Source organism: Micropterus salmoides, unplaced genomic scaffold (genome assembly GCF_014851395.1).
Source record: "Micropterus salmoides isolate LMB-PRFRI ecotype aquatic unplaced genomic scaffold, ASM1485139v1 Ms_hic_scaffold_11, whole genome shotgun sequence".
Lineage (NCBI taxonomy): Eukaryota > Metazoa > Chordata > Actinopteri > Centrarchiformes > Centrarchidae > Micropterus > Micropterus salmoides.
In genome coordinates, this window is record NW_024040152.1 from 15,547,749 (window position 1) to 15,562,528 (window position 14,780).

The window sequence follows — 14,780 nt, forward strand, 5'->3', positions numbered from 1 at the left end:
TATTAAAGAAATCATGAAACCAGTGAATTAAGTTTAGAAAGTGCAGAAAACAGTATAGTAGACAGACGGAGGCTTAATTTCATGTACATTCTACACATATGTATGTGCACGTTGTACAGAGGACAGAAAGATAAAGGGTTTAAAAAATCAATACTAGCAGGGTAAAGAAAGTAAGGCAACGAGGCAGTATGCATTGAAATGAGTAAATAAGTAAGTAGGAAACGGTAAATGCAAGCAAAGATGAAGAATGAGCTTGTCATCACAACTAAAACTTAACTTAAATATCAAGTTAAGGCTTCTTTAGCAACAGAGCTGCATAGAAACAACAATTTGGTTGCTTGGAAATTGTTACAAATCAATTAAGGACAGAAGAGAAGAGAGAGAAAACAATTTTATTTAGAGGTAAACATCAAACACAGCAGAAAAGAGTGGAACAGAAACAAAAGACAAGGCAGTGAAGAAATTATCAATACAAGTCAAGAAGTCATTCAATAGTTCTGAGTGAAGAAGGAGAGAGAAAATACAGGAAAAGAAGAAAAAAGGCAACCTAAGAAAATGCTAGAAGATTCTGCTGATTTATTCCTCAGTTTGTGTGAGTAAAGCACAGCAAAAGACCGCTTCTTACTGCTACTACCAGCTCTGAATGTGTATAACTGTGTGAGTGTAAAATAGGGGGGTATGTAGCAGCTACGAAAAATAAATCTTCCCTAGAGAAATAACAGAACGCACTGGATAAGGCATCAAGCTCGTCAGGTGGTGAGCTACAGAGCCACAGAAACATGTTAGTAGATTTATGGATGGAAAAGTGGAAAGAAAAGAAGGCTCTGCAGAACCAAAGATACAGGAAGCGATACAGAGTTAATAATGACAGCTGTATTAAAAGCTACATGTGTGAGAGGTAGATTGTTAGAAAGGCAAAAAAACAAAATAAACAAATGATATGCCAACTATGGAGACAAACATTAGTTCTGTTTGAAATAATGATACCAGTGTCGCTGATGTCTCTCAGTCGACTGGGTAACTAAACTAAATGTTGTTGGTGCATGACCTCACACGCATATGCTCACACACGCACGCACGCACACACACACACACGCACATCAAAACATTGTACAAAATGTTCTTTTTTTTTTGTAGTTTGACCCGTGAAACTTATTACTCACAAAAAGTAATTCTCACAGTATTTTCCACCTGCTCTAGTGTGAGCCATCTACCAACATCAGCACTCTTTAAATTCAGAAAACAAAAATCCCTTAAAGGTTTTTAAGCAACTATATATTACATAACCTCGTCCAGGTACTCAGTACTCATCGGTAGAATGGGCAATAAATGGGTCCTACAGTATTTACAACTTCAGTCTGTTTAGTCTCTTGAGGAGAGGTTGTGATGAAGACAGGAGGAAAAACCAGTTCCAAATTTAAGGACCTCATAATCTGTCCTGCAGCATCCACGGATCGGCCAATCCCCAGAATTCCAGAGAGACGCCCCCCTCCCCCTCCTAAGCCAGGGCAGCTCAGTACGGGGTGAAGCGGTTATATCCTCCTCTGTACAAACTGGCCTGTTGACAGAAGCAGTGCAGCAGGTGTGACCAGGGGCTGTTGTTAACTGCACATGTAACAAGATAGCTTTCAACAGAGCGCGTGTGTGTTTTGACTCACCATTGTACCAACTCCATATGTCGTTGTTGGTCCAACCGAGTGGTGATAGGGATCTGCAGCTGTCGTATAAACCCGTCCGTATCTGTTCAACAACGTCAGAAGCAGATGTGAATGTCATCTGCAGTAGCCAAGACTTCAGACAAGCTGAGGTCACAAGTCCTATGACCCCCTGTGCAACCCCAACCTCCTAATATACCTTCTTTATTCATTAATTTAGCTGATCAATCATATTTTGTTTGTAAGTTCTCCCTTAATTATAGCTTAAAAAGTTGCCAAAACCTTCTATTTTTTATTATGCCTAAAATGGTCAAAGTGAAATTTGAATTAAGTTTTTAAAAAACTGTCATGTGTAGTTTGTGTGTAATCATAGACTGAAAGCCACTTAACAAGTCCGTAAAACCACCAAACAGAAACAATACCAAGGACATGACCTCAGTGGCTCGGACTGCTTATTTACTGTTACTATCTTTGATTGGATGTCAATTAAAAATTTAAATTTCTTTTCTACTTTTACCAACTGATTGGAGGTTAAAGTATAAATCTTAGTATGTATTTTTATACACATTTAATCTGATAATCTTTTACTACCTTTTGATGGTTTTCAGGGATCCACAAAGCATATTGTATGCAGTCACGGTAAAGATGTGTTTGTAAATATTGCAAGTGAAATGTTTGCTTGTTTGAGGAAATGACAATCCTTTAGGCACAAGCCAGTATCTTTTCTGAGAAAACAGTTTCTTTACAACAGTTCACGAAATGGTGTATACCAGTTTTATAAGTTTAAGCAACAAAGATGTGAATTAAAAAACATGTGCATTATACACAGAAATTTAATTCCACCAAATCACTTGTGAGACATCTGTGTTTGCAGGTGAAAGTGAGTTTTGAAATGTGAAACAAATATCACATTATGCTCAGTGAAAATGTGAAAGAATGTATCAGGAACCTGAAATTTGATTTATGAAGCAGATACTGATATTTGAGAGTTCAGCAAATCAGACAATAATCTTGTCAGGCTGTCTGGTGTGTAATCGAGACATATTTTGGAATTTCTGGCCGATTTGACCGAAAGACTTTCCATCCCTTGAAATAAAAGCTGATTTTCTGAAAACCAGGAACGTCTAACGTCTATGTGTGGTGTTTGTCTGCTTACCCATCACTGTAGGTTGCTGTGGCAGCAGAGGCTGATTGAGCCACTCTGTAAGCTGTAGGATAGCCACCCTGCACAGGAAAAACATGGTTATAGCTACAATTATAGCTATAGCTCTTTAAAACGTCTTCAAGGAGGAAATGTGCGAGAAGTGTGCAGAGACTCACATAAACTTCTGCTCCATACAGTCCATCCTGATATACAACCCTGAAAAACGTGAGGAAAAACAATATTAAAGTGTTTATTAGTGAATGAAATGAATGTAGACCAGGCACTGGTACATGGACACAGAGTCTCACCCGGGGTAGGCGGGCATGGCAGCAGGCGTGGCTGCAGCAGAGCGAATCGTGTTGTAGACGGTTCGGCCTCGACCACGCAACGCAGCAGAGCCCCGGTAGGCCAAGGTTGGAGTTGCTACGGGGTACGGGAAACTGGCAACTAAAGAAACAGAGAGGGAGAGAAACAACAATTGGTAGGAAAAGTAAAACCGTACAATCCTGGTGGTCTTATAACAAAAATATATCACTGTTACAGAGAAGGACTTACCTGTATAGAGTTCAGGTGCGTACATCGCCCCCATGACAGGATTGATCTTCCACCCGGAAGCTACGCACAAACCAAATGAGAGTACATTTGTCTTCCATAAACAGAAGCCTGACAGTGAAATGTGCAAAGATTAAAGAGGTGTGTCTTACTTGAAATTTCACCGTTCACAAGAGGCGTCTGGGGCTTCTTGGTGACCACTCTCGCAGTGGCGTTATTAACCTGGTGAACGATGGCAACGATGAAGGATAAAAATGCAGAATGTGAATGTGGAAACCTACAAACAGTGACAGATTCTCCCTCACCTCGATCTTTCTCCCTTCCACAATTGTCCCATTGAGCTTTTCTCTTGCCCGGTCAGCCTCGGCTGCACTCTCGAAGGTGACAAACCCGAAGCCCTGTGAGTTCACATGGCCATTTTGTTTGTTTATGTTCTGTTATTGCTCATTAAAATATTTTTCAAGTCTGATAATATTTTTGTGGTGCTCACCTTGGACCCCCTCTCATTGAAGATAATTTCGACATCAAGGATCTTGCCAAATTGCTGAAAATGGCAGCGTAGGTATTTTATGTATATATTTATAAACAGTTTAATTTAGTTTACCAATCTGGACAACAGTTGTATATATGCATTGTCATACCCCGAACATCTGGCGGAGGTCTGGGTCTCTGAAGCGGAACGGGATGTTGGAGACGTGGAGGCGTTTCGGTTGGGCCTTACCTGACCCTTCCTCATCACTCCCACTTCCTGCTCCGCCCCCTGATGCCACAGACACGCTCAAAGACTGGGGGTCAGAGGTCACAGGGGCCAAAACATCCTCCTGACAGTGAGAAAGTTTGAAAACAGGAGGTGGAGAGGAGGAAGCAAGCACGTGGATAGAAGAAGAATGGACGTGAAAGAACAAACAAAAAACAGAGAGGTGGAAAACAGAGACGGAAAAAGAACGAGTATGAATGAGATGAGAGTAGGTGTGAAGAAAAATCGGGGAGAGGGCATCAATAGAAAAGCAAAGAAAGAATGGGGGAAAAAAATCATAAAGTCAGTTCAGAAAGCAAATTAAGCAACTTCTTTCAGAGAATTCTGTTTGTGCTGAAATTCAGTTGCGTAAGCATCACATGGCATTAGGCAAAGATCATTTTCATAAAGTCAGGTGATTCAAACCAAAGAGCATTCAGCAACCAGTGATCCCTCTCAGGCAAATGTGAGGAGGCATGAAAAGGGCTCCGTTTTAGTGAGGCGTCTTTGAATACATGCCTGTCAGAGAGTATAAAGACTGAAGCACTGTACAATAACAATAAAGATTATATATCTGACACTAAATCACTTAAATAAAGATTGAGCTCCCCTGAAAAACAAGAAAGACTTCTACTTATGCCAACTTGCCTTTAAATTTAACTAATTAAAATTGCCCCATGCAGAAAAATTCAAAGAATAATGTGCCAAAACCAAAACATTCACTATCCCACAATGCACCACGATGCTAGTGTGTGCACCTGTGTGTGCGTGTTGGTCAACTAGCATCATCAACCATTGCAAAAAAAAGAAAAAAAAAGAAATTTAAAATATATACTTTTAAGACAAATGAATGAGTCCAAACAAGAAAGTGAGAGTGAAAAGGTCTGCAAGAAAGAAAAAAAATATGCTTCAGCAGTGAGAGCAAGAGAAAGAGCAGAGTGCATTGGACAGAAAAAGAAACTTTAAAAAGCAAAAGAAAAAATACTGAAAAAGTTTACATATGTGAAAAAATTGCAGTCCTTTATGCAGAAGTGACTTGAGTATTAGCTTTCTAGTACCAAGAGGCAGATAGTGGAAAAGGCCTCAGTGCAGCAGTGAAGAGTAAAATTAAACCAAAGTAAACAAGGCAAAGAAGGTGCGCAAAAAGTTTGAAAAGGAAGAGGGGGATGGGGGGTGGGAGTCAAAGGGGGCAGAGTTTAAAACTGAAACGTTCCACAAGGGTCAGTCTGGGGTCACGGTGCTGCTTTTCTGCCAAGGGTTAAAGGTCATTTGTCAAGGGAACAATTAATAAGTTGTGGATAGACAGAAAAAAGTCACATTCACACACGGGAGTGTTTTACACACATAAATGCACACAGGATTACACTACGCTGGCTTGCCATTGCTAGCTACTGTAGACAGCAGACTATCACATCCACCCATACACACACCACAGACAGGCTACAGTGGAGGGGAGTGGGAGACAGGGAGAGAGGGTTCAGTTGGGTGGTGGTGTCATGTCACGATGCAGAACTGTGTTTCTGGACCTGAGCGATATTTCAGAAGGGGGAAAAGGGGTCATCTGGTCAGCCTCCCCCTTTTGACCCCCTCCCTCCATGGCGACGTCTCAACTTTCCCCACGAAAATCAGCACGGACCCAAGTATGTCAGGGGCTCTAGTAATAAAATATATAGATGGGGGCCACAAAACACCATTTATGAGAGGAGGAAGAGAGATGTGCTGCAGCAGGACACAGAGCTGACCTGCCTCACAGATCAGACTAAAAACACCTCTGTCCTTATCAAAGAGGATGTTTTCATGCCTGAAGGAGATTTGATTAGTGTGTGTCTTATCTTTACTGCACTGCAAAGAGTAGAAACATTAACTTCTGTCTACACAGAGCCATAAAAACCTTATTATCTTCATAAAAGCCCAAATCTGCCAATATTTCAACCTGTTTCCAAATGATGAAGGATTTTCCAGGAATTGCTAACAGCTCTGTGAGGTACTTAGCACAGTGGTGCTTTATGAGCTAAACGTGTCGTCAGCATGCTAACATGCACACAATGACAATGCTAACATGCTGATGATTAGCAAGTATAATGTGTACCATGTTCACAATGTTAACACTAGCACACTAACACGGTGAAACTGAGTTTATCGTGTTAGCATGCTAACATTTGCTAATTAGCACTAAACAGAAAGTACAGTAGAGACTGACGGGAATGCAGGCATTTGGTCATAAACTGAAGTGTTTGCTGACCTGGAATTTCGACCTGATGAGTGTGCTAGGGGAAAAGTCAGAGGATTACCAAAGTCATTAGGATTTAACCCTCTAGAGACATTCATTTTTATATTGATATTTCACTCAAAACCAAAAATGTGAACCTCTCCTGAGGACCATGAATATCTCTACAAACTTTCATTGCAATTCATGGAATTAGTCGGACCAACAAGCAGACCAACATTCCCTAAAGGGATAAAGGGATTATTTATTGGAACATGTGGATTTTTATTGGAAACAGGTTGAAATAACTGTACTGCATGGGGCAGATGTCTTCACTTAATTTAAGAAAATAAGACTTTAAGGACACAGTTACAGACAAAATGGCATTAAAAGAAGATTTTTTAATTTCCATAACAAAAAACAAACATTCTTGAATTTACATACAACTGATTTCTATTATATTTCAATTTACTTTTTCACTTAAGCAAGAAGTCACAAGTAAATCCTTTTCTATACCCTCTATCAGAAATCATTTCGATTCCTGGATTGGATGAGCCACAGAAACAGAACATACAAAGTGTATGTTGTACATCCTCTATGCACTTAACTGTCTTAAACTGTCTTAAACCTAAACTGTCAGTATCAATACAAGATTTCACAGCTACAATCGTAAAAGGTGACCTGCTTTATAGTCAGATAAATAAGACACAGGGGATAAGAAGTGGGGATTTATTTTCAACAACAAATTCCCACTCAGCTGTCCCTCTCCCCACCTACGGTGAGCGGCATTCCCGTACATGGACACAACAGTGGAAGTGGAGCTCTAAATATAGAGGGAAACTCTATCTGGCCATATTCCTCTGATAGGACATATGGATGTACTACCTGAAGCAGCAGGGCTTCTTGACACATTAACGTACTGCAGATCATATTTTATTGGGGCATGAACTTCTTGCCATGATGTGCATTCCTTTCGCAAACTGTTCTTACCGTGTTACTGGATGTCAGAGCCTCGGCCCCATCGAGCTGAGGGCCCTGATAGACTCTGAGTTGTGGATGTTCGGCGTACTCTGAGCCACCGTGTGCAGAGCTAAAATCAAGAGGTGGCAGTCTGCCCGCAGATGTTGGCGGACCTTGACCTGGTGGGGGGTAGGAGGGAGGAGGGGCGTAGACCTGAGGCAGGGTGGGGTCGCCACTGCCGGGGCCAGCCTCCTGCGTGGGGCCGCCCTGAGGAAAAGAGAGAGGGAAGGAGGAATTAGCCACAGACAAGATATCAGATGTCAGAGGTGTAAAGAGGTGTGAAAGTATTTACCATGTTGTTACTTTTTGAGCTCTTCTGCTTTCACAACACTGAATTGTTATGGGTCTTTCCAAAGTGAAAGAAACAACATGTATAACATGCCACAGACTGACAGCACCATATCAGTGTCAGAAACAGAGGTTGTAACTTTATTACGCAAACTCAATTCATACAAGGTTGCCGGGCCAGAGGGCCTTGTAGGGATGGCTTAGCTGTTCAAATTGGTGCTGTGTTTGACAGACTATTCCAGCTGCTCCTCGACCCTAGCTCAGTCCCAGTTACTTAGAAAACATCTACGATCATCCCTGTTGCAAAGAACTCTCACCCCCCATTCTTAGTAAATGCGTGGAAAAGGTTATATGCAAACAGCTCACAGCCTCACTGAGCGACTAAAGAGGATGCAAGCCTGACAATGCTTAATGCTGTATCACAACATCTAGATAAGGCTGGGGCATTTGCACAAGTTTGAAACATGGACTTTTTGTCAGCTTTTAATACAGCCCACCCAAATACACTTATTGTCTTTAATCTGCAACCTCACATGTGCAATAACAACTGCCTTACTTTAGTACACAGATGATATGGCTCTGGTAGCCCGCCTGACTAATGCTCAGTCTCTGAACACGTATGTGGACTATGTTGCAGAACTGACTAAGTAGTTAAATAGTAGCCATCTTAAACTCAGCGTTAATAAGACCATCATGCCCCACCCACTGTCCAAGCCACTGTGGATTAATGAGTACCCAGTTTCAAATATCATAGCACTGTAGTAGAGCAGACCCTCTCTTGCCGTCAGGGCAGAAGTTCAAAGTTCCCTGTGCGCGGAAGTGACGTTTTAAAGAAATCCTGGTTATTCCCATCGCCATTGTGCAGCTTAACAACAGCTGAGGAGGAACACGGACGTAATGGGCTGAGCCAGCATATAGTACTCTATATTTAAATTTTATTAATTATTAAGTCATTTTAATAAATACAATGTTTAACTCCTACTTCTAGTAGATAGTACATAATTTTACTATATGCAATTTTACCACATCTATTGTGTTGTCTATTTATGTGCACTTGTATGTTATGTATTGTTATGCTGCTCTCTTTGTATGCCATGTGTCAGTGAAAGACAAATATCCATTATTGCTTGCCTTAAGTAATCTACATAACTTAATGTACATTTACTAAAATGCTACGCTTGAGTACAATTTTGAGGTACATGCCCATACTTTACTTGAGTATTTTCATTTTCTACTAGGCCTAATTTATACTTCTTCTCCACTACAGTTTAGAGGGACACAATTTAGTTTTCACTCCACTACATTTGGCAACTTCAGTTACTCTGCAGATTTAGATTAATTTTACAAAATATAATAGACAAATATATAAACAGATAGCAGTATATAAAGTAATTAAAATTTGCTCCACCTTTACCAGCTGCAACATTAAAGTGATGAACACTGCATTTTGTGTTCATCACTTTAATGTTGCAGCTGGTAAAGGTGGAGCGAATTTTAATTACTTTATATACTGCTATCTATTTATATATTGCTTTACTTAAGTAAAATTTTGAATTAATGACTTTTACTTGTAACAGAGTATTTCTACATTGTGGTAGTAAATGCCAAATAATGCTATGTTTTAAAACTAACTTTTTTTGGTATTAGACAGTCAGACTAAAGAACCCCATCTCTGGGAAATGTAACAGGTGTTTTTTTTAAACTATTTCCAGACATTTTATCAACTAAATCAAGAAAAGTTAATTGAAAACATAATAGATAGAAATATAGATAGAAATAAGTGTTAGTTTGTTTTGAGTGACTGAAAACCATGACTTAGACACATTAAAAGTCTGGATCCTTGCAGCCTCTTTTAATCCAAATCACCATAACAAACAAATATAATGTTATAATGTTAGCACGCATAAAGACAGGCCTGAACTGCACAGAAACAGAGATGAACAATCATCCTATACAGTCTTGATACAAGTGAATAATCCAGTTGGGAGCTAAAAGCATTGTCTTACCCCTTTACTCCATTCCTCGAGCTCTGCTGCATTGTCCAACAACTGCAGCATGTTTTAATGCCACCTCACCGCCCGCCTCCCGCACCATAAGTTCTACTCATTGACCAATCACATCAAATGATTGCCAGAGCAAAAGGACCAGGAGGCCACACCAGCTGTGATCATCTGTAACTGTCAATCACCCCCCCCCCCCCACCCCCCCACCCCACATACACACTCACACACTCACACACACTGCCTTGACTTTACACACTCGTGAACACACACACTCCAGCCCAGACTGCAGACAGAGCTCATAAATAGATGAGGTATTTATGAATGTAAATGCTTCTACAGTTGCAAGACAGTACATGATGCTAAAGGTCGACTCTAAGAATAGGCCAACGTGGTTTTATTACTTTTAGAGGGTAATTTTCTTAAAACAAAATATGCCAACCTACGTCTATTTATGCTATGTGGGCTTTGCTTGGTTGCCTTTCAAATATCTCAGTTCTTTTACCTTTAAATTTATTTCATCTTCATATTCTGAGGGACATCTGCTAGATAACCAGTATACATATTTAAGAATGATAAACAGTGCTTTGTTGGCAGGAAAGGGTGGAACTATTATACAGATAATCACATCATAAAAGACATGGTAAGTACATTTACTCTAGTGCTGTATTCAAGCACAAATCGGAATTACTAGTACTTTATTAATTTCTAATCTTACTATTTACAAAAAATAGCCTCTTAATGAGATAAATAAATTATTTAATAGATAATGATCTTTAAAAAAAGTGTTAGCACGTGGATTTTGTTACAGTCACAGCCAGGCTACAATTTCCCCGTTTCCAGTCTTTATGCTAAGATAAGCTAACTGGCTGCAGCTTCATAATAAACAGACAGATGTGAAAGTCGAATCAATGTTTTCATCTTGTCGGCATATTTCCTAAAATTCAAAATTCAGGATCAAACGATTCCTTTAATTGAGCTTGCTTCCATACCAGCACTAATATTTTAACTTAATCAAAGGATTACAGGTTCTTCCGTCTCCTGTATCCTAACGGAGTGTTAAACTTATGTCTTGCTTTGCAAGCGAAATGCCTCGTGTTTGTCAGCCAGCTTTAGGATTTGAAAGGATCTCATATAATTAAAAACAATCTCCACTGTCATTTCAAAACCTCTCAGATATCCCTCTATCAGCTGCTGCACTGAAGAGGTGTGAAAAATGAGAGACATGTCGATGCAGATAAAGAGGGAATTGGAGAAAGCACGGTTGAAGAAACATTGATTGTAGGTCAAACACATGAGCCAAGATCTCAAACTGCATGAGCTAAAGTTTCTAGCTGGCAGCATTAAAGTACATCAGACACCTATTTTGTTTTCTTTTGTGAATATCAGTTTTTACCATCAAACTGAGTATTAATAGTGCCACGCTGAACAGATAACTGAAATTTATCATTCCTCATTCTGTCAATGTGTAAATTATTGGTTCTCACACAGACAGGGTTTATAATCCACCAGCATCGGTAATGCACCCAACTAGTGCGTTTTGAGAACTTTGTACGTTTGTAGAACAAGCACTGAAAATGGAAGAAAGCAATGACAATGATTAAACTGCAGCTATGGATTTATAATATTTGATACAAATGTTTCTGTCTAACTGAATGTTTTTGTTTTGTCATGTAATGTACAGTATGTAAACAAAACCAAGAGCCTATAGCATTGCCAATGGCTCTGAGGCTAAATGCACCTGCATGGCTAAATGACAATGTTGAAATGTTGATGTTAAGTGGGTATTTCAGCTTCCCATGTTCACCATCTTGTTTTCATGTGCTAGCATTTGGTCATGAAAACCAAAGTATTGAAATTAAAACGCTGACCTGATTATGGCGCTAGATGAAAAGTCAGTACATCGCCAAAGTTATTTCATCTTGAGTGGACATGAACAAGTGTACCAGATGTTGATGCCAATCCATCCAGTATGTGATGGAACTTGGAAATCTAGAGGAAAAGTCGGGGGATCACTTAAGTCAGTAGTATTCATCCTCTGGAAACCATGGATGTTTGAACAAAATTTCACAGCAATCCATCCAATATTTGTTGAGATATTTAGGTAAGTCTGGACCAAAGTGGTGTACCAACCGACTACATGGCATTGCCGCCCCTTTAACCACGACGCTAGCATGGCTACAAAGTGTTTACGTTGTTATGCAAGATATACAGGAAATGTAATGAATTTAAATGGAAACATTTTCGTAGATGGGCCTACAGTACTATCAAGTTTGTTGTTGTCCGTCCTCATTCTGGAAAGTACAGTGTAATGAGGAGTTCTCCGAGGCTGTGACTCTTCATCACCCCGCAGTGCAGTCATTCATAGCAGCGTTAGCTATAATATCATGCTGGAACATGTTTCCAAAGATGTCAGCGCTAACTTGTGCCTGTATTGTTATCTCAAAAAAACAACCAATGTGTCTTCCTTCACCCACCACACAGATAAAAAAGTGACAGATGATTGAAGATAACGCAATCTGTTAAGATATCACTACTAGTCGTCTTCTCTTGCTTTGTATTCCCACAGAGTGGAACTACCAGCCACCGTGCCTGATTCAGTATCACAGTGTCAGCAGGCGTACAGACACTTAGTCCCCCCCCCCCTCCTTGCAGGCTTTTTTTAAAAATTTCCATTTGTTCCATCTTTTTCTCGTCTCCCTCCTCAGCTGTCAGCTTGTGTTCAGAGGTCAACGGCTCTGAGCCAGGTGTCTGCTGGGACAGCTGCCAAAGGATTTACACACAGATGACACTTGTGCAGATGTGGCCTTTTAGTACTGGCCAAGTTACAAATGTTAGCAAACATGTATTAAATTAAACAAAATATTCCCTTTTCCACTACCCGTTCTCTGAATCCTGTTTTTTCTCATATTCAGGTTCCTTTACAAATATCTTAAAAATATGTTTTTGGCTTTTATTAGTAGCTGATGATGAAGAGAAACAGTAAAGATGGGAGACACAGAAGGCAAAGACAGACATGTGACAAAGGTCCCTGACTTGATTTCAAACATGCACAGATGCTTTGCTTAAATCATACCGACATTTCTGGGGGAAACTACTTGAGCATTGCTCAGTCCTTGGAAATATAACATTTTAAAGTAGTAAAAACTTGTGCCAACACCTTTCAGAGAAATATAACATTCCTCAGGCCTTGAAATTCTTCTTTTGGTCTCTGCCACCTCCAAATGGCTCTCTACACCAGTTGTTTCAAAGTACTCATCTAAATTTTCTTAAATAAAACAAAAGTGAATATTGTGCTCGAACAGCTAAAACAGTCAATATCTAAATGCACAACAGGCAGGTTTCACACCTATTCTAAGCTCAGTTGGCGGCAGAAAACAAGATAGGTGACAGAATCTCCTCCAGTGATTATCTGCTCAGGAGAGGAGGGCTAAAAATACAGCTGGTGTGAAGTGCAGAGACAAGGTGGAGAGACACCAGATGCATTGTGGCATTAATGGTATGTCAGGGACACTTAAAGTCTATTGGCCTGCAGCCTGCCATCACTGAGACCAGTGGACTAAAGATAACCCCAAATGTGTCCTTACTATTAAATAAATAATATCTTTTGCAATCAGAGTACTTCACCCAGCTACAAGGCTTCTTTGATTGGGCATTCACTATTAAGCAATACATCACTAACCTAAATTAGATTATAAAATGCATCTCATTAAATCAAGGAAATAAAAGTCCCTTGGTTTCTGGGGAATTATATTTTTTCTTCCTCTCCAAGAACATGTTTTTCTGACGGTTTATTGTCTACACTGGCATTCATTTCTAAACTTAAAATAAAAACTCATTTAGAGCTGAAATAATTAGTTGAAATGATTGTTTCAGTTATTTTTTAAGCAAATATGTTAAAAAATCCACTGGTCTCAGCTTCTGAAATGTCACTATTCGCCAAGTTCATAAATCCTTTAATCCTCTATGATAGAAAAATACTTAGTTTGGGTCAGATAAAACAAGACATTTTAATAAGTCAATTGAGTGATGGCCATTTTATCTCCCAACAGAAACACTGAGAAGATAATCCGTGAGATTAATCTGCAGTGAAAATAATTGTTAGTTATAGCCCTAAACTCCTTCAACTGTGGATCCAATTTTTATTATTTTGACACATCCATTCTCTTATTATCTACCCCTGAATCCTGCGTCACCTTAAATAACGACTCAAAAGCTCCCAGTTGCCTGACAGGCTGCACATTTGATGACGCCGGCTTTTGAAGACAAACATTTCTGTGCAGTAACTGAGGAGTTCACAGAGCAAATTAAGGAGAGTTTACCTGAACTATGCTGGGATAGCATGTGGTTGTCTGTGGGTAGACAGGGAGTCCATAAGGCTGGAGAATCACAGTGGGTGAGGAGAGCATAGCCCAAAACCACGCACAAGGAGACAGGGATTGGTGGAAGATGGGAGGAAAAGGAGAGCAGGGGAAAAGGAAGGGTTGATATGGACGCAGGTGAGCAGGCAATCAGGCTGGGGGGAAAAAGAAGAAAAAATCTCAACAGGAGAAAACAGAAAATCCAAGAGGGCAAGGGAAGAGAAGGTTAAGAGTCTATTTAACCTCGCAGATGAGTCAAAGAAGAAAACACAAAGAAAGTCCACAAAACAACTGACGCCTTGTCCAGAAAAGACAGGATATAGAGCAGTGAAAGAGAAAGCCAGTGAGCTTCTGTGTCCATCAGTTGATCATGCAGCTTGACAGACAGAAACACATGCTCAGGGTCCCATTTCATAGTTATATAAATAGTCACCCATGTCCTTCTCTCTGAGTTTACCACCTCACCACCCCTCACTCTTACATACTTAATCATGCAAGATTTCTCACTACTTGTTACACACTTGTACAATAACAGCCAGTTCAACAGGGTTTTAATAATTGAAAGCAGGCCATTTGACTCCTCATGTACGTTACGTTAGTTAGCCTAAAGTTATATGCTCCGCCATTTAGAATAACAGTTTAAAGTATGTTATAATTTCCAGGTATTATTTAATATTGAATATACACACATATCTACAGGCAAGTATAAACACACACACACACACACACACACACGCACGCACGCACGTTTGACGCTAGTACCTTCAGTGTATTCAGCTGTTTTCTGTTTGACCAACAGAGTGCGACAAGACCATTAT

General features: G+C 39.9%; 1 protein-coding gene across 1 annotated transcript; it reads right to left on the reverse strand.

Annotated features, from left to right (window-relative positions):
• Nucleotides 1–371: 371 nt before the first annotated feature.
• Nucleotides 372–14,331, reverse strand: rbfox1l (RNA binding fox-1 homolog 1, like). Its single transcript, XM_038711273.1, has 13 exons — nucleotides 14,206–14,331; nucleotides 13,924–14,117; nucleotides 7,284–7,520; nucleotides 3,993–4,172; nucleotides 3,842–3,895; nucleotides 3,657–3,749; nucleotides 3,504–3,573; nucleotides 3,355–3,414; nucleotides 3,108–3,246; nucleotides 2,976–3,015; nucleotides 2,812–2,879; nucleotides 1,659–1,740; nucleotides 372–1,558 (listed from the first exon to the last, which is right to left on the reverse strand). Exons 2-13 carry the CDS (start codon nucleotides 14,008–14,010, stop codon nucleotides 1,514–1,516), a joined length of 1,155 nt encoding a protein of 384 aa, XP_038567201.1. The 5' UTR covers nucleotides 14,011–14,117; nucleotides 14,206–14,331; the 3' UTR covers nucleotides 372–1,513.
• Nucleotides 14,332–14,780: the final 449 nt, after the last annotated feature.

Bases quoted from the DNA above. Each gene is read 5' to 3' on its own strand.
- rbfox1l (XM_038711273.1), bottom strand. From the start codon at position 14,010: ATGCTCTCCTCACCCACTGTGATTCTCCAGCCTTATGGACTCCCTGTC. The intron at 7,521-13,923 runs GTAAACTCTCCT...TCTTTTCCTCAG, and splicing joins GCTATCCCAGCATAGTTCAG to GGCGGCCCCACGCAGGAGGC. The intron at 2,880-2,975 runs GTGAGTCTCTGC...TTTCCTGTGCAG, and splicing joins TGTATGGAGCAGAAGTTTAT to GGTGGCTATCCTACAGCTTA.